Source organism: Gymnoscopelus braueri (genome assembly GCF_963280865.1).
Source record: "Gymnoscopelus braueri genome assembly, chromosome: 11".
In the NCBI taxonomy this organism is placed as follows: domain Eukaryota; kingdom Metazoa; phylum Chordata; class Actinopteri; order Myctophiformes; family Myctophidae; genus Gymnoscopelus; species Gymnoscopelus braueri.
The window spans coordinates 43,256,504-43,276,468 of record NC_137613.1 but is presented as its reverse complement, the minus strand read 5'-3'; the positions used below and the strand labels follow the sequence as shown (position 1 = coordinate 43,276,468).

The following is a 19,965-nucleotide window of genomic DNA, read 5'->3' as shown; positions in this document are numbered from 1 at the left end:
CCGTCACTTAAAATAAATAAAACACATCCCTTGGCCTTACATCCTCACTTTTTTCTCTTTTTTTTTTCTTAGGTAGACGATAAAATTGATATACCCATATCCGTCACACAGCATTCTGAATTTACATCTTATCAGAATACTGAGGGGGGTTCAAAAAATATTTTAAAATATAAAGTTGCAATTTTGAAAGAAAGTGACCTATTAAAATGAATGTGTAACATCCTGTGGTGGCTGGGAGGATTGATTGATTGATTGATTGATTGATCCATTTTACTCAATTCATCAGTAATACATAAAATATTGTGAGGACTTAGGAGACTCCTACCTGAAGAAGACTCTCCAACATCACTGTCATCGGCTGAGCGAGAGAGAGAGAGAGAGAGAGAGAGAGAGTGAGAAAGAGATAAATAATAGTGTGCCATCAGGGACTGTTATTGCCTCGATCTTTTCTACAAAGTCTAGTATCCTTGATGTAACTTAGATGTCGCCCTGAAATTGGGCAACATTGTATTTCGCCATTCTAATCAAAAATGTGCCGCCCTGATCCAGTTTCATAGCGTACTAAATTGTTTCTGTTTATTTTTTTTATTTTCTTATTTTCTTGGGGGGGGGGGGGGGATTTTAGGCTGTAGATAAAATATTCTGTGGGACCGTAAATTTGTCCATGGTAGGTGATTACGGGGTGGTTGTCCCTGCCAATTTCCCACAGAATCTCTTCTCTGGGTCCTGTGATGTGGTCTCTTCGGTTCCATGATTGATTCAAAGTATGAACTCGCAACATTTTCATCTAGATTGATCTCCGTCAGGTGACATGAGTGATTTTCATGGGCTTTTCAGGGGGAGATTATCACATTTTTGTTTGTTTGTTTTTAATTCAGAGCACAAAATTACAAATGGGAAAACAAATCATTATCCATGTTTTCATTTTGTTTTTCATATTGAAAAATGATATAGGCCTAGTAGATTTCTGATCCAGATCGGATATTGACTGAAAGCAAGATACACTGATTTTGTGATGATTCCCCACTTTTCATATTAAATCAAATACAAAGGCCCGGACGGCTGGCACAGCAGGCCGGGCACTCTGACAGCGTGTCGCGGGTTCGAAAACCCATCCCGACGACCTTTGCTGTGTGTCACTCCCCATCTCTCTCTGCCCATTTCCTGTCAGTCTACTCCTGTATATATATAAACTGCTCAAAAACAGTTCGGAAACTTAACTTCGGTCAATTATATCTCCCCTTTAATAATACCAATTGGTATTGTCTTTTATATCATTTTTATCGTTGATTAGTCACCTTTACAACGAGGTACAGCTTGTAAGGATCGGGCATTCGTGGCATGAGCAACACAGCTAAACGTGTGGGTAGTGCCTCCAAAAGAATTGCCAAAATCACCCAATATGCTTCTGTTGGTAATCTGTAATCTTGTTTTGAGCAACCTGCCAGCACACACCTGCTGAGAGGTGTGTGCCAGTAGTCACAGGTGTGTGGCTGCCTCACAGGTGAGTGACTAGCACCTGAACATGGGTTCTGCAACTTTGTTGAGTTTGTGTTTATGCTCCAAGCAGCAACACTGCCCCCATGGAAAGATGCCACGTTTGTCCCTTCAGGATAAGGCCCGTGCAATAGGACAAGTGAAGCTGGTGTTCCGTTAAGCAGATTACGCATTATTTGATGTCAGCCCTGGTACCATTTGCATTTTTTTTATTCGCATTTGGTGTGTGACTGGCACCTGAGCATGGGCCCTGGCTGCAGCTTTGACATCTGTCTTTGGTACCGTTGTACAAATCTTGCCTGTAAATCTATGGTTCCTCAGTGAAGAAAGCGGTCTTGGGTCATTCCTTGTTGACTTCACCAGTCTCACAGAACTTGGTCCTAAGTTTGGAAATGGTACCAGGGCTGACACCAAATAAGGCTGTCACTGGCATGTCACTGGCATGTCACTGGCATGTCACTGGCATGTCACTGGCATGTCACTGGCATGTCACTGGCGTAACGGAACACCAGCTTCACTTGCCCTATTGCACAGGCCTTATCCTGAAGGGAAAAACGTGGCATCTTTCCATGGGGGCAGTGTTGCTGCTTGGAGCATAAACACAAACTCAACAAAGTTGATGTGTGGTACATGTGTGGTACATGTGTGGGTGTGTCAGCCTTCAAAGGTGAGACCCCACCCCCTGCCCAACACTTTGCAACTGTATGGGGCAGGAAGGGGGATGCCCAGACCTTCTGTCTCCCAGGTAAACAACAAAGAGAATGTTAATTGTACCCCACACCCAGCTCGGTCATCCCTGAATACACTCTTCTGTCTGTAGCCTACTTGTGAAGTATGGCTTAAATGTGTATATTATGTTATGAAATATACAGCAAAATACAACCCAAAAAAAGTAATACAATAATGCTACTATTTTGAATGACCCACTGTTGGTTGTGTTTACATAATTAGTAAAATTTGGGAACCCTACAAAGCCCTTCTAAAGAGCTGGTGCAACAATTAATGTTATTGGAATATAGAGCTAGTTAACCCTTATTTTAACAATTTTAACAATTATCAGGACAGATTTTAGAGACATTTCTTGACTTTAAGATTGTAGAGATAATGTCAGAGCTTACATAGTGACAGTGCTTGTGGTTTGATGTTACCACTAGGCAGCACCAGGGGGGCAAAGGTCACATTGATGATCGTCTCTGTCTTCCAGCTGTTAGAACCTGTTCGTGTGATCTTTAGTAACTGAGAACAGAGCAAAGAAGAAAAAGCTAAATTCACCACTGTAGTTTCCAAATCATATAATGCAACTGAAACATTTTACGCCATAATACTCACAAAATATAGAGAAAATGGTGTCTGATATTCATCATAAAAATAAAAATAAATAAAATACAACAATTCCATCTTATCAGAAATGATATCATCCCTCATGAGTTATCTTTTAATGCCGTCAAACAATTTGTGGAAGCAAACTTTGAATTATCTTTAACATTATAAACTCAAATGTATCACATTTGTAAAAAGTAATTGCAATTCATATGACCAAATTCAGTAGTGTGTGTGTGTGTGTGTGTGTGTGTGTGTGTGTGTGTGTGTGTGTGTGTGTGTGTGTGTGTGTGTGTGTGTGTGTGTGTGTGTGTGTGTGTGTGTGTGTGTGTGTGTGTGTGTGTGTATGTATATATATATATATATATATACGCCCTGTAAAGACCTTATTCTCCAGTGGTAGAACCAGGATTCCTCCCACTTTAAGCAGGTTCTTCATGTAGTCCTCGTACTCCTGCTTCACCCCGGCACCTACATACACCCTGTCATACTGATGGTCCTTTGGGACAATCTCCAGACAGTTGCCCACCACAAAGCATGGCTCGCAAAACTTAAACCTATATGCATGGATGTTAGCACACACACAACACAACAGACAGACAATAATATTATTAAAGTCAGTTACTCAACCCATGATGACATTTATAGATAGATTCTCCCAGATGACAATGCATTTCATCTGCTCGGCATCGATTTGGTTTTCTACAGTATAGATACATTCTCCCATACTAGAAAAGTGCACTCCTCGAATCCCCACCAGGCCGGGTTGCCTACCCAGGGCTGTTAGTGGGGTGCAGCCGCCCGCCAGGATGCAATTGTTGCGGGCGAGCACTTTGGAAAGTGGTACACCGTTTTAGCCACACATAGCCTTCACCAGGTTAAGTAAAAAAAAAAACGCTTTTAGGCGCAATGCTGTTGTGCAGACTTTTATTCTTTTCAACTGTTACTCTGTGTCCAGCACCAGAAACAAACCGGATGTGCGCAACCCACTTCTGAACATCCTATATAGTGGCTCCTCAACATGCAATTCAGTTTTGTTTTAAAAATAAATAATAATAATAATTGTTGCACAAGAAATTGCTGCAAGTTCATTTACATCGGCATGCAACGTCTTCAAGACACAAACAAATATTATAAACATATGAGAAGTTTTTTGGGGATTGTACGCCCTAGCGGTCAAGAGTTATAGGCCAAAAGGTGAAGCGGTCTGTTATCGCACAACCAGTGTTTTACAAAACAGTTGTTTTGCACCTGGGGTTACATAGGAAAAGAACATGCAGCAAAATTATTATTATTTAGCACTGATGGACACTGGGATTCTAGGCAAGTTCAGAGATCAAAAAAAGGTTGTCAAACAGCCAATCAGCTGTTCAATCCCCTTCAGCCAATCAGCAGCTCCTTTTCCCCATCCCCAGCCAATATGACGCAGGGGGACTTTAGAAGGGGCCATGCCGAAAATAGGTTGCTTTATTCGGATACATACGTGTTTTAATAGGCTATGTCATGATTAATTGACCACATATATGAAGTTAAACAACTAAATTCTTTCCAAACGATATCCGATATCCGAAGTAAATTCCGTGCCTCAAAAAAAACAAAAAAACAAATATATATATATATATATATATATATATATATATATATATATATATATATATATATATATATATATATATATATATATAAATATTTTTAAAATATAGGCTTAATGTTGCCTAGAATCCCTTTAAAGGACAACTTAGTTTTTTTTTACAACAAGGGTTATTTTATTAGTTTGTAATGATAATAATATAAAAAAATGTTTTTATTGCTTTCTATAGTTATAGCAATTTTTAACCGGGGGGGGGGGGGGGGGGGGCGGGGGCATTCGGGTAATTGGTAAAAAATACTATTTTTTACAGAGTAAGCGGGCTATTTTTGTCTCTGCGAGGCCGAAGGCACAGAGGTCAGGGAAGAACCTCTGCCCCAAATGTTTCATGTTATACAGTAGGTTATAGCGCCACCACACGTTTGCACAACACATTTTTTTATATTACTCCTACAAATTTTGTCCAAACATCACACAAATGTGATAGTCATGTGATCAATACAGATTTGTCGGATTTTTCACATTCCTTATATCCTTATAGGCTAAGATTTGCTTCCAAAGTTTGCAGGACTGGCTCAAATCATGAACGGAACGTCCGATTGCCGTGAAATTTTGCACGCACATCCCCTCTAGGTCAAGGAAGAAATGCCACAGAATCCAAGGGCAAAAAAGATTGATGACCTACAGTTCAAGAGTTACAGGCCAAAACGTGAATCTGCCTGTTATAGCGCCACCATGAGGCTGATTTTAAAAATGTAGCGTGCCATTCCTTTGTTGGCCTAGTGGGGATGTGCGTACAAAGTTTCACGGAAATCGGACGCTGCGTTCATGATCTGAGGCATTTTGTACAAAACGGGCCACTCCTGCAAACTTAGGAGGCCAATCTTAGCCAATATGGAATATGAAAAATCCGACAAATCTGTCTTGATCACATGACTATAGAGATACTGTGTACCGATTTGTGTGATGTTAGGACAAAATTTGTATAGGAGTAATATTAAAAAATTGTAGAAGGAACCAGGGCAGAACCAAAACGTTTTAGGTTAAGGGTGCATGCACGCGCGCAGCTCGTGCGCACAAGAATTTGCGGATTTTTTCCAGGTTTGTTACTTTTTTGGGGGGGTTTTGTTACTTTAATTCGGTTATTTCGGTTCCAGAACACATATTGCACTAAATCCCCCCCAAATAACAAGAGGCACATTATGCAAAAATGTTTTAAAAAAATAATAATTTATATATATATATATATATATATATATATATTTTTTTTTTTTCATACATTATTTTCAGGGGGTGCTGCAGCCCCCTCAGCACCCCTACTTCCCACGGCTATGCCCTGAACTCCGTGCCTTCGGCCTTGCGGATAGAAAAATAGCCTGCTTATTGTGTAACAATTTTTTTACCAATTACCTGAATGAGCATCCAAAATCCATTTCATCTTTTAATTATTATCATTACAAACTAATATAAGAACCCTTGTTGTAAAAAAACAAAGTTATCCTTGATCAAAGATTCGTGATCATTTAATATATTATGTAATTGTCTCTAGAACTCTCAATTCACCTAATGTCTACTTTTGATTACTGTATGAAATAGCCTGATACCTGTCAAAGTGGTCACTGGTCTTGATAAACGAGTCCAGTTTCTGATGTGCATATTTAACCACGTCAGCATACAGCTCAACACCATGGTTCACTCCAAATGGACCTGTAAGAAATATAATAAAACATGACTTTATTAATACAAGCCTTCCCAAACATTTCCATGCCTATGAAAAAGCCATGGCCTCTGGCAGCTGCCCCTGCAAAATGGCTTTAAAACACGGATAATCAAAAATAGCTAAAATAGTGAAACGATCAGATCTATAAGCTCACATGTCATGATGTGACGCGTTGAGCGTCGCATTACATTGCTTTGTGAGCTTTCAGCTCTGTTTTTATTTTTATAGGGCTATTTTATCGGGACAACAGGTTGAAAGTGGTTAATCTTGAATTGAATTTGAACTCAAATGTTATTTGTGTGTGTGTGCGTGCGTGTGTGCGTGCGAGTGAGTGTTTCATTTTACTTTACTTTACAATGGTGCCCCCTGACGGCCCCTAGCACTTTGAAAAACTGTGTATTAATCATAGAGTTATGTAGAGGGCGGATTGCCCTGCTCCCAGCTATTCATTTCTACGAAAGTTGATCAGTGGCGTTTGAAGCACCCGGAAGTCTGCCGGAAGTAAAAAATTGGGTCCATTGGGGCTAATAGAATATGTCTGCCGGAAGTACCAATATTGGGTCGAATAGGTGTTACCATAGAGTTATGAGCAGGCGCACTAGGGTTTCAAACGGTAGAAGCATGCCCTGTGGAAATGTTGCATTCTCAGATTGACCACCAGGCCGCTTCACTTTTCTACCACGGCTCTGGGGGCTTGGTATTAATCCACCACAGTGAAGCCAAACGTTATCTATTCTATTCTATTCTATTAGATAGGAGGATCCTTCACATTGGGCTCTTCTAAAGTTTTGCAAGTGAAGACCACTCACCTTGTATGTGGCCCACCATGGTGCTGAGGTAGCCAGTCCCACTGCCCAGGTTGAGGAAGGAGAGTCCAGGACAGAGGTCCAAGGCCTCCATCACCGCAAGGTAGATGTCAGGAGCTGACATGTGGATGTTACCATGACGCCAGGGCCGGTTATCATAGGCACTGCTCCTGTCCTTTTCCAAGTAGTAGTGAGCCCTGTCGACATCCCTGAACGCCTGTTCCACCAACTCAGAGCGGATGCGCCGATCCTCCTTCAGGTTGACAATCAACTCGTTTGAAAAGATGAAGAAAATGAGATTATGAGATATGACTTGAGGCTATTCTTCAGATTTTTGCTCTGTGCTAGGAGTTAAACTAGAGTCCTGCAACAGGGCGGGTACCCACCGCTAGCCGACGGGTACCTGTGTTTGATGGGTAAAAACAGGTACAAATATGCTTTTATGAATTCACAGGGATCTTTTATTTTGAAGGTTAAACCACAAGTGCTTTATATGCAGTTCTGTTGAGTTGAGTCTTTGTTGCTATCCTGATTCCTGAATGAACCGCCCGTTAAACTGAATGCCGTCTTGTAAATGGCAGAATACTCTAACATAGTTGTGATAGTTTTTGCCAAATAGGTTGCTCAGATTTTTATTTGCTTATTTAGACGTTAACGTGAAACTGTTTGTGGATGGGGATGATAGCTTAGGGCTATTTCCCCTCTAAAGGTCGTAACACACGGCAAGTGGTTCACGCGTTACCGCTCGGATCAGCGGTGATCGTGCCGCGATCATCGTTGTTTTGTCCTCCTGCAAGATGCAGTGAAAACAAAAGCTCACCACAATCCAGCTCTTGCCGCCCGCGCGTGGCGTGTGTGCACAAACGAGCATGAGCGCGAAAGTTTCACGGGACCGCGCCCGCTCGCCTCACCGCCCCTCAACTTCTCCGCGCGTCCCAAATAATCGCCCGCCTCTCATTGAAAATGAATTACATAGGCGCGTTGGCCGCTTGCCATGTGAAAGGACCTAGCCTGTCATTTGTTTCTGGCATAACACACTGCTGCTTGATTGACTCTCGTTATATTATTTACAGTTTCTGGACCCATTTAGGGCTTGATTTAAACAAAATGAGTCTGCATCAAAGCAGACATTATAACGTGTTCTCAGACATCATATTAACACATTCAATGTTATCAAGATCATGGTAAGAAAACAACATAATGCAGTCATTGCAAGACCAATGTGACCAGTTGTTAATATTTGACTTATTTATGGGCGTGCATTTTTTATTAATTGTGGAAGCCAGTTACATAGATCATGTGTAACTCATTTGGAGGAGATTGCCTCCTATGAATCAATATGAAATTTCTTTGGGCGGTGTGTTGAGTAGAGGACCTTCAACACAACAACCCAATATACAATGTGTGGTTTTCAGACAAATTGTAGTGTTTAACTCATGTTTGTTCTTATATGGTTATAAGTATGCTTATATTCATGTAGGTTAAACATGTACTGTATCTGTTTCACTGTGCAAATGTAAGTCATTGAGGAGAATTTGGTATAGCAATATCAATTGTTACCTAAACAACACACAACAAATACTACACAACCCAAACCTCTACCAAAGCAGCATTGTGCTTCAAATGAACACTTGTAAACATGCTTATTGATGTCAAAGCTTAAATGTAGCCTTACTGCTTGTGGTTTGATGTTCCCTGTATGTTTGGACTGCACAAGGGGGCCAAAGGACACATTAAGGATCATCTCTTTCTTCCAGCTGTTGGAACCTGCACGTGTGATCTTTATCAACTGTGAAAAGAGAGCAAAGAAATCTGCTTTCTGAAACATGTCATTAAAAATATACAATCATTCCATCTTCCAAAATGTTAGCATCCCTCATTCGTTTATTTGTTCATGTTGCCAATCATTTTTCAGAAGCAGACTTTGAATTACTGTTAAGACATTTTGAAAAGGAAAAAAAGCAAAATTCATGTGACCAAATTCAGTGAGTGTTAATTACACTTTACACCCATTGTTGCACTCTCAGAGCTCAGGATATGTTAGAGATGTGTGCCCTGTAAATACCTTATTATCCAGTGGCAGAACCAGGATTCCTCCCACTTTAAGCAGGTTCTTCATGTAGTCCTCACTCTCACGCTGCACCTCGGCACCCACATACACCCTGTCATACTGATGTCCATCTGGGACGATCTCCAGACAGTTGCCCACCACAAAGCAAGGCTTGCAGAACCTATGCATGCAAGCACACATACAACACAACAACAACAACTGTCACTCACAATTCCCTTCCCTTTTGTATACTCTTAATTATAATGTGAAATAATCTGATACCTGTCAAAGTGGTCACTGGTCTTAATAAACAAGTCCAGTTTCTGATGTGCATATTTAACCACGTCAGCATACAGCTCAACACCATGGTTCACTCCAAATGGACCTGGAAAGAACAGAATAAAACAAAACTATCAATCAACCACAGTGAAGCCAAATGGAATATCTATTCTATTCTATTCTATTCTATTCTATTCTATTCTATTCTATTCTATTCTATTCCATTCTATTCTTTGAGACACACATACAGGTATTTCTGGAAGTAGCCGAATCCGCCATTCCTCCGCCGGGTCAAACAACAGCTTTCACCATTGTAATTGCATTACGGAACGTACACATTGTTAAATGTTATGTTTTTTTTTCATCATAGCGCAAAATATGGTGTTTTGTAGTGAAGGTAATTGCAACAACCACCGATCTTGTGAAAAATGATAATGGTACCGCCAAATATAATCATATGCCCAACAGAGATACACAGGGTGAAAGCATTTTTTCTCACAAGTTGTCTTATGCTAATTGGACCCTTAAGACAAAAAAATGAATAAGTAAATAAAATAATGTGGGGGAAATGGGGAACTTAATCAGTTGTTTTGGGATAGTTTGCAATTAAACAGATTCAATTATCTACAACATTTATCAACAACGCAACGGCTGTTGGTAATCAACACCAGCGAACCATCAGCAAACAATGAAATATTTCAAGATTTAAATGAATTAAGTAAATGTAAGTATACTAGTACGAGGACTCTGTATCAGGTAAACAAAAATATTCTCGAACTCAACTGATGGCCATGGTTGAGGGTTATTAGTCCAGACATTGTTTTTATTTACATTATTTACGTCCATAAAGTGTTCATATTTGCTTATAACGTGCTGGTGCACTTGGCTGAAGTCTGCAAATGTATATGGCTGACTTAAAAAAGGCATATAAATCCACATAACCACAAAATATCCAAGAAAGTGAAGACCACTCACCTAGTATGTGGCCCACCATGGTGCTGAGGTAGCCAGTCCCACTGCCCAGGTTGAGGAAGGAGAGTCCAGGACGGAGGTCCAAGGCCTCCATCACCTCACCATAGATGACAGGAGATGACAGGTGGATGTTACCTTGACGCCAGGCCTGGTTTGTGTAGGCACTTCCCCTGAACTCCTCCATGTAGTAGTGAGCCCTGTCAACGGCCCTGAACGCCTGCTCCACCAACTCAGAGCGGATGTGCCCATCCTCCTTCAGGTTGACAATCAACTTTTCATTGCCTTTCCCTGTGATGACAATCAAGGAGGAAAGGCAGTAAGGAAGGGAGAAAATAAATATATTGATTTTATGTATTTTCTCTCATGGCATCTTCCAAACTCATTCAATTGATGTCTTGTCTCATTAGCTGTGGTTGAAAGTCTAGCCTCGAACTAAACGGGAAACACGACTGAACCATTGATATGCTGCCAGGGTCATTCTTGTCTTAATACTTAATACAGGAATATCACCACTTTTGTATCCTTTTATAGGCTGCTAATCAAATAATGCAAACACAGCACAAGTCAATATTTGAATATTAATGCTATGTGAGAGTGTGGACTAGCCAACACAAACTCGGGACTCCTGAATCACTGCCTTCAGTCCACACCCTGCTGTCTGGCATCAGGGTCTTGAGCTTGACAGTGTTGTTAGCTCCGCTGCAATCTGGAAACCCAGAGCCAAATGAGAAGGAAAAACAGCTCCCTCTGCTGTTTGTACTATCTCAGTTGGCTCTGGGACAATGACGACATAGCACCCGTGCGCAAGGAAACCGGGGTTTTGGTCTGCCTTCAGCGCATCACTTCCGGTGGTGCGACTATGTTTTCATTCCCACTAACAATATTTCTACACGGAACACTAACACCACTTCTCCCAGAGAACATGGATCGTTTTGGTTATAAGCCCACTTGTTTCTATGATGAAAGAGTAAGTTAAAATGTGAATATCTTTCCGTGGTTTTGTCTGCTCCGCGGACGCTATTGTTAAATTAGTTTCGGTTTGTTTTGAGGGGGAAGGATCGACGGACACGTGAATCCCGACCACTACATTTGATTGGGTAAAGCGCGGCCTGCTTCCTGATCTGAAGGCACGCCCACTTGTAGCCCAGTGTGTACACGTTATGACGAACCTTCACGACAGATTCCAACGCAGAGCAGAATCTGTTCTTGAGAGATTAGCTCCGCTGTCACACGTAGGTCTATGTAGGTGGTGCGTCTCTTTCTCTTCCTGGCTGTGTCTTGGGTTGGCTCCCACAGAGTCAGTTTGCTTGCCAATAATAATATAAAAAATAAAAAAAAACATTCTGGATTGCCAACCAAAGGATTGGTATTTTGTAAGTCCTGTATGATGTGCTATCCAAACAATACTTATTTATATATACAGTGTTTGGTTTCCTATAAATGGTAACAGTATAGCCTATGTAGCCTATGTAAGTACAGCCTAGCCAAGTTTGGGGCATTTAGCATGCTGGGAACTGGAGTTATAGCAGTTTAAAGCTCAGCCAATAGAAAAACAGAGGGGGTGGGGCTTAAGCAATTACAGCCTGTCCTTATTGGCCGTCTAAGAGCACCTATCAAAATTGGGATCTTTAGTATGCTGAGAACTGGAACTTTGGGCCACTGGCGCGCCAGTGCGTCCAGGCCCAGGGAAACTGTCGCCCTTAAAAAATACAGACAACACTTCGTGTCATCCTGCAAGGCGAACAGATCTATCTGAGGTCGCCCGAAGCGAGCCCAGACAAGCTCCGCTATGTCTGGGTTCAGTGACCATTCCCCATAATAGCACCTTCCCCTGGACAGGAGGTCTGCCCCTAGGTTCTGGATCCTGGCCACATGCAACACTCTAAGCAAAAAAAACATGGCTCACTCCAGATAAGGAGTCTGTGTGCCAAGTCGTGCAGCGCACAAGACTTTGTTCCTCCCTGCCCTAATGTAGCACAGAGTCGACACTTGTCAGTTCGAACTCGCACATGACAGCCCCGAAGGAAAGGGAGGAAATGTTGTAGTGCTAGGAAAACCGCCAATAATTCCAAGTAGTTTATGTGGCAGGTTTGTAAGCTGTATGACTACACATCGTTGGTGGTCCTGCCATTATAGGTGGCACTCTACCCCAGCAGGCTGGTGTCCGTGGTGATAACCTGTCTTGAGGTAATCAAACCCATCGGAACCCCCACTGAGAGGTACTTTAGTGGAGTATTTCAAATTTTCAATGCTTTTACTTCTACTCCACTACATTTCTGAGGAAAATATTGTACTTTTACTCCCCTACAATTATTTTAAAACTTTAGTTACTAGTTACTTTTTAGATTTAGATTTGTATTACTAAACATACACTAACCATTTAGCCCTTTATATATTTCGGCTATTTGAAAATAGCATATCTACAAGCTCGTTGTGAGATTGTATATCTGCTATTTTCAAAAGATGTGTAATCATTTAGAAAACTTGAAATGGGACATTCTGCATAATGAGTACTTTCTACTTTTGGTACTTTAAGTACATTTTTATACCAATACTTGTGTACTTTTACCAGTGGTGGACAGTAACGGAGTAAATGTACCATAGTACTGTACTTAAGTACAGATTCTGAGGATCTGTACTTTACTTGAGTATTTGATTTTTTTGATACTTATTACTCTTACTTGAGTACATTTCCGAGACAAATATTTTACTTTTACTCGAGTACATTTCTAAGAAGGCTGTAAAGTACTGAGTACTTTTAGGTTGGCTGTTTATTTTTTCCACACTTCTGCTCTCACACTAGCATGTTTCTGGCTTCCCTCTCCGCTCGCCTCTTTGTTACATCTTGTATGGTTGTATAGGAGTAAAAGCATTTAGTTCTGGTTCCTCAGTCATTTCTATTTTCATTTTTATAGGTGTTTCTGCAGGCTTTGTATAACGTAGTGGTTCTACAAGCACATCAGTGCAGGTGGTTTCAGATAGTTACTTCTCTGAAACAAGAGTTATGAGATCTACTCTTTCAGTGCAAGGCCCCGAGTTATCCTGAGTTTTAGGGTTATACCCTCAGTGCCAGAACGAGAAATATCGAGTTAAAAAAAAAAAAAATCCTTTTTTTTTTGGAAAAAAATGTTCAGAACCCAAGATATCATTATCTGAAGATTTGCAGCTCCATCCACTCTTTGTTTAACCTATAACTGAAAAAGGCTGTATCTCGCTTCCTAAGCACTTTTTTTTTCTTTGAAAAAGTTGGCAAAGTTCGCAATAATTTTTTAATTTCATTGGCACTGAAAAAGTTGAGCACTATGTAACTTTTTTTTAATGAATGAAATGTAATTTTGTCGAATCTGTATGGTAGAGTATGTTAATACAATATAACTTATCCAATTGGGGCGGTTATATTTTTTCTCCCTGCTCTTCTATTGAGACATTTAGATTGTGTCAAAGGTCATGTCTCACCAAGACACAGGATCGGTGACATGAATTGTGACCTGATGTGTCAGTATAGGAAATCAAAGGATGTTTGTGTGGAGACCAAGCAAGTCGACTTGTCTGTCTGCCATCTTGTTTTGACTGGGTGAAGTTCACCGCTGTGCATGTCGGCGCCATCTTGTTTTGACAAGGTGAAGTTAACGGTTGTGCGTGTGGGTAGATATGAAACATCCTCTGTCCTCGTGCATGTGGGTAGGTATGAAACATCCTCTGCTCTCATGAGAGCATGTGGTCACAAAGAACAACATTTCTTGCAAACAACACCTGCCTCTCTGCAACCACCATCTCTGCAGGCATGGATGCCGATTTATGTTGGGTGGGTAGGGTACTCAGCAACAAGTCACACACACATCAACCAAGTTTTAACCCCTTAATCAGAAATACCTGATGAATGTCATTTGGAAACATTGTACTCGCACTAAAATACTTTTTTGCTGTAAGTGAAGACAGTGTGCACGATCATCATTCTTTCCTGTCTCATGCACTGGCTGCCTGCTCCTACGCACCTGTCCCAGTACTGTAGGTGTGCAAAAGGACCTTTTTTTTAAAACTACATTTCAAGTCATACAATTTGATTACTGGCTGATGATGAAACCATAACTGGTATAAGGACTTTGCAGATTACAGGGAGAGAGTTTGAATGACAGAAATCTGTTCACAATAACACACGGTATCAGAGCGGGTATCAGAGCGACACATTTCCTGTGGGTGCTCGGCTTTCTCATTGAGTGCCCGGGCTCCCCGGCACCCACAGGATTTGCGCTAATGTCTGCAGGTCTCTGCACAAACATACGCTGAACAGAGAGAATGTTCTGTTTTCTATGTCACCTGTATGCATGCAGAATGAGCATGTAAGGTAATCACCAGATGTTACTTATAATCTGATGAAAAAATATGTGTAATCACAGTAATCAAAACGCCCTTCATGACAGTTACTCTATGCATTTATTATTATTCTTTTTTTTTATAGGACAGTTGGCCGCAGTTTAAAGTCCTAATCGTTGAAGCTGATTGTGTCTTGACAAAAAGGTCACAGTTGATGGCCCTGGATCTGAGAATTTGTACCAAATAGATTGTCTTTACCACCAAAGTACATTAAGAACTGGAATATAATTAATGTGATCTGAGTGCAGCTTTGTCAGCGATGTGTCACTCATGTGTGACTAGCTGTTACTTCCTCATGAGAAAATAATTATCTTTTGAGGCACTGGGGTTCACAGTGGTCCCGAGGAAGACTAAGCTGACCGCGCTTTTGTGGTGGCCCACATCAGATCTGCTAAGTCCATCGAGATTTTTAAGTCCTTACAAAAAACTCACCTTCTCTCTGGCTTTTAACAACATCCATTCCTAAATATTCCTATTTTAACTCCTATCTAATGTTTTTTACCTTCTATGTACATACTGTAGGTGTAAATGAACAATCTCGCTCTATATCTGTGTCTCCTATATGCATGCATGTTATGTGTTTTATACATGTTTTAGTTTTTGTGTTTGTGTTTTTGTTCTTTGATTTGATGTATTGCTTTTATTTTACCTGTGTAAAGTATCTGTATTTAACACAGAGGACATCATTGCCACTGCCGACGGGACAGTGCTCGAGGTAGTCGAGGACTTCAAAGGACTTTTACTTTTACTTGTACTTTAAGTATTTTTAAAAGCATGTACTTGTGAATACTTAAGTATATTTAAAAGCAATTACTTTTTTACTCTTACTTGAGTAACATTTTGACTAAGCTACTTTTACTTGTAGTGGAGTAAATTTGACCAGGAGTATGATAGTATCTGTACTCTTACTCAAGTACTGGGGTTGAGTACTTTGTCCACCTCTGACTTTTACTCAAGTAAATCTTGAATTCCGGACTTTTACTTGTAACAGAGTACTTCTACATTGCAGAATTACTTAAGTAAAAAATGTGAGTACTTTTTCTACCACTGCAAATTAATAAATTACTATTATTGTCTGCCTGACACCAGCCCCAAATTATTGCTGAAGTGAGAAGCACATCTCTCCCTCCACCACATAATAGTTAATGGTTCATCTATCATAAGGTAAGAAACAGTTTTACCTACCATCAATTCTGGCCTGTGCCACTGCCATGTCTCCTGTTTAAAGAAAAGTTAAACAAATTAACACCTAATATCCATAACATTTATCTACAAATGATGTGTGCATTATTGAGACCTGCATGATTTTCTTCTTTGATTTTCTTCAAATCATTATGCACTAGCTACCTGGTCACAAACACTGAAACATGCAGCAAATATCTAAATTGAATATAACCATATCAAAGGAGATTAGCTTACCTTTGACTACTTGTGCTTTGTTTTAGATCTGATCATCCAAGAGCTGATTGAAATCCAGACAGACCTTCAGACGTGTTACTGAATCCTATACAATGACTGCCAAAACTGAAGTTAAAGTATTCATGCCAGAGCCCTGACACCGACTGAGGATGATCAGATACTGTACATTGAGGCTATACGTCTAGGATATAACACACTTTGGCCTGTAGATGTCCCCATATTTCATTTTATACCAAGTTTAATACGTGGCAAGACTATCTGTCTGTCTGTCTGTCTGTCTGTCTGTCTGTCTGTCTGTCTGTCTGAGACGAAGAGAGAGAGAGAGAAAGACGAAGACAGATGGTACTTGCCGGTTGCACGTTTAGTCCAAAACATATTTTTCTTTTCATTATACTTTGCTATATCCATCTATTATCGTTATCCATGTTCACTCTCCAACATTATCATGTCAGCATCAATTAGTCTTCAAATTTGTTTGTAGGCTGAAAGCCATATGAAAAGGAGACAGGGGCGTGCTGGGACCAAAATTCAGCTCTGGGATTTTCCGAACCGGCCCACACTTTTGTCAACGGGGGGGGGGGGGGGGGGTTGTCAACGGGGGGGGGGCTCGTTTTAACCCAGCAACCCTATTATGTAAATTACGCCACTGCTGAAAAACGTCCCAGCCCAACAGTAACGTAACTAATAATTGGGCCACGCGACGCAGAAATTACCGTAATAATCCTAAAACGGGAGCAGTTTTTTTTTGCGGCTGATCCAGAGAAGAGATCTTAACAAGCGTCGGAAAAGCATGGTTGGTTCCAGATATATTCTTCTGAAGTTTTAAACAGAGATACAGAGTTTTATACACAGTGTTCCCTTACGTCCAGGGTTCATCAACATGTCCGTTCACGGACAAACGTCCGTGGTAAGACATGTCTATGTCCGTGGCACATTCTTTATTTTGAAAAAAAATTATCAAATTATAGCCCATATATTTTCTTCATTATAATGTAAAAATGTGGTTGAATAACTTTGGTGACTCGTAAAGTAACATGCTCATTAACATGTTGCAGGAGATCAGGGGTCATCACGTGACGGAATTTTTTTTATCAATATTAGATTTTTTTCACGGACATACAAAATAATTTGTGAAAAATTTTACGGGAAACCCAAATTACTAGCGCTAAATGTAAACTAATGGACTCGTAATGTGCCATAGTGTCTATGACAGTGTGCTACACATTTTGAAACTATTAGACTAGTACGTGTGTGTGTGTGTGTGTGTGTGTGTGTGTGTGTGTGTGTGTGTGTGTGTGTGTGTATATATGTGTGTGTGTATATATATATATATATATATATATATATATATATATATGTGTGTGTGTGTGTGTATATATTTTCGGAAAAAAATTAAAACGATCTACAAGCTCACAACGAAACACATTTGTCGTGAGTGAGTGCTAATTCAAGAAGGTTAGAACAGAAGGGCCCCCTTTGTGCCCCAACAGTTTCAGTAGGCATGCGATCTTTCACTTCCTTAGTTTATATATTTTTCTCAGTTCTCTGTCTGCTGGAAATGTCTTGTCAAATGACTTGTGGTTTGTCCGCAAGTGTCTTTCCAACTTCTCTTTCTTCACCATCATGTGCAGTTCTTGCTAATGAGACAAATACTTACAATAGAATAATGATGAGACAGCTCTATCCAGTTCCATGTATGGTACACAAATACATGTGGCTGAGATTTCAGTTCCTTTTTCTCAGTTCTCTGCAGGGGCGTGCTGGGAGGGCGCGTTTTAACCCAGCAACCCTATGTAAATTACGCCACTGCTGAAAAATGTCCCAGCCCAACAGTAACGTAACTAATAATTGGGCCGTGCGACGCGGAAATTACCGTAATAATCCTAAAACGGGAGCAAAAAAAATGTTTTGCGGCCGCGCCGTAAATGGCGCGGCCGTTCTGGAATTTTCCCGAATTTCCCAGTGGCCAGCACGTCCCTGAAAGGAGAGAAGCTGAGATGCTGGTCGACCAGGAGGGGGGACTGGATGGGGGCACTGATCGATCTAGCTTCGGACACTAATTACCTCACACACCAGGCAGCGGAGGACCTTGGACTTGTGGGTGAGCCGGTCACGCTGATCGTGCATGGAGTGGGGGGAATGGAGACAAGTGTGGACACAAAGAAGTACACTGTGTGTCTCAAAGTGGAGATGGAGGGGTCCCTGCAGAGTCACGAGATGATATGCTATGGGCTAGAGGAGATCGCTCGTATTGACCATGCAGTGGACTCAGGAACTTTGGAGAAGTTCTTTCCAGGGGCAGCCAAGCCGGGGGAGTTGAGGAGTCCGAAGAAGGTGGACATGCTCATCAGTGCCAGAGAGGGTCGGTTGGCGCCTCAACGATTAATGAAGTGCGGCGATCTGGTGCTGTGGGGCGGCCCTCTGGGAAAGACTGTGAGTGGGGTGCACCCAGACCTCTTTGAGGAAGCAAGGGTCGGGTCCACACGCCATCAGTCAACACACCTTGCTCGCTCCATGAGGACGGCGACTGTCGAGGTGAAAGAGAGTTCCTCAGAGAAGGCCGTGAAGGAGACAGCAGGAGGGAAGGCTACTCCTGATCACGAGGCTATTGGAGGAGACCTCAGGAGAAGAAGCTGTGGAGGAGATAGCAGCAGAGGAGGCTGCTCCTGCACACAAGGTGGTGAAGGAGACCTCAGGAGAGGAGACTGCGGAGGAGACGATCGGGGTGGCTGCTCCTGCAAGTGAGTGCAGGGAGGCAGGCCTCAGCGGCATCCTGAAGGGAGATCCGGAGGTGCTGGGCCCCGTCCTCAGATGCCCACCCGGACTGGAGGCGATCGTGAGGGGAGTCGACGCCATCAGGAAGTTAGATGGCCTCTACCTCCAGTTGCCCTGGGTCCGGTCTGCTCACAGTGGGCGGCTTGGTACGACGGAGAGGACTCCGGCCCGGTCTTCTCACAGTGGGAGGCTTAAAGCGACGGAGTGCAAGCTGGGGGCACTGGGTCTGCCAGAGCTGCTCAGAGAGTACTCTGTGTGGCGAAAGGGTGTTGCCACGGGGGCGCAACATGGCAGTTCTGTGATGAGTGGGGAAAAAGTCAGGAGGGGAGATGGTGGGCCAGGGTCCCCAGATGTAACGGTGTCTGCCTCTGAGGAGTGCGGAGACCCCGGGGGGCTCTGGGTGACGTCTCCTGGGCCAGGTCGACCGTGCAACGTCACAGTCGGAGGCGTTGACAGTGGCGGAACGCAGTGGCGGAACGCAGTGGCGGAACGCAGGGACGTGCGGAGGTTGCCTGAGTGCAGTGGAGGAGCAGTGTTAATTTAGTTATACTCTTTGACACATGACGTTATTTTCTGTTCTTCGTGCTCGGACGCTGTTTTCTGTACGGTTCATAATGAACGGATTGCGTGCAGCGGACTTTCAAGGAAGTTCATTCGGACCTAACCTTTTATTATTATTCTTATTTTATGATTATTTTAATAAGAGACTCATATACTCCTATGTGTATGGCCTATTAGATTGAAGCAATCCATAGCCCAAGTGGGAGGTGTAGGGTTTTATAGGGTCTCTTCGACCATATTATATATTTTTAATTGTGTTTAAAATCATTCACCCATGTACGGGGTTAAGCTGGTAACGGGCGACCTCTAGCGGAGAGAAAAGGGTCTTGTTTTTCCACGTGCCTGGGGTGACGTCATGGAAAGTTCCATTGTTTGTGTATTTTTAATTAGTTTATTTACCGAGTTTACCCCATTTGCATATGTTCGTTGTGGTTTAGAATCCTGGGGAAATGTGTACATTTGGGGGGACGATTTTATGGGAAGAATGACTTAATTTTGTGATGCGACAAACATCCGTATTTATTTGAAACTAGTGTGTTATTGCAGAAGAGTTCCACGAGTGGTCTTGCACATGCACAGTAAAGTTGTTTACAGCTGAAGGAAC

General features: G+C 41.8%; 1 protein-coding gene across 3 annotated transcripts in view; it reads right to left on the bottom strand.

The window, feature by feature from the left end:
- LOC308095055 (uncharacterized protein) overlaps nucleotides 1-16,161 on the bottom strand; it is a 35,021-nt gene extending 18,860 nt beyond the window's left edge. For 2 of the 3 annotated variants that reach the window (XM_080441969.1, XM_080441970.1), the window contains exons 1-11: nucleotides 16,026-16,161; nucleotides 15,792-15,824; nucleotides 10,236-10,520; nucleotides 9,264-9,366; nucleotides 8,997-9,162; nucleotides 8,607-8,720; nucleotides 6,935-7,199; nucleotides 6,010-6,112; nucleotides 3,203-3,374; nucleotides 2,616-2,733; nucleotides 326-358 (exon numbers count right to left, since the gene is read on the bottom strand). In XM_080441969.1, the coding sequence (XP_080298095.1) occupies nucleotides 326-358; nucleotides 2,616-2,733; nucleotides 3,203-3,374; nucleotides 6,010-6,112; nucleotides 6,935-7,199; nucleotides 8,607-8,720; nucleotides 8,997-9,162; nucleotides 9,264-9,366; nucleotides 10,236-10,520; nucleotides 15,792-15,819 (1,387 nt within the window). In that variant the 5' untranslated portion in view covers nucleotides 15,820-15,824; nucleotides 16,026-16,161. The remainder of the gene's footprint in view (nucleotides 1-325; nucleotides 359-2,615; nucleotides 2,734-3,202; nucleotides 3,375-6,009; nucleotides 6,113-6,934; nucleotides 7,200-8,606; nucleotides 8,721-8,996; nucleotides 9,163-9,263; nucleotides 9,367-10,235; nucleotides 10,521-15,791; nucleotides 15,825-16,025) is intronic. The other variant, XM_080441971.1, reaches the window with a different exon arrangement.
- Nucleotides 16,162-19,965: the final 3,804 nt, after the last annotated feature.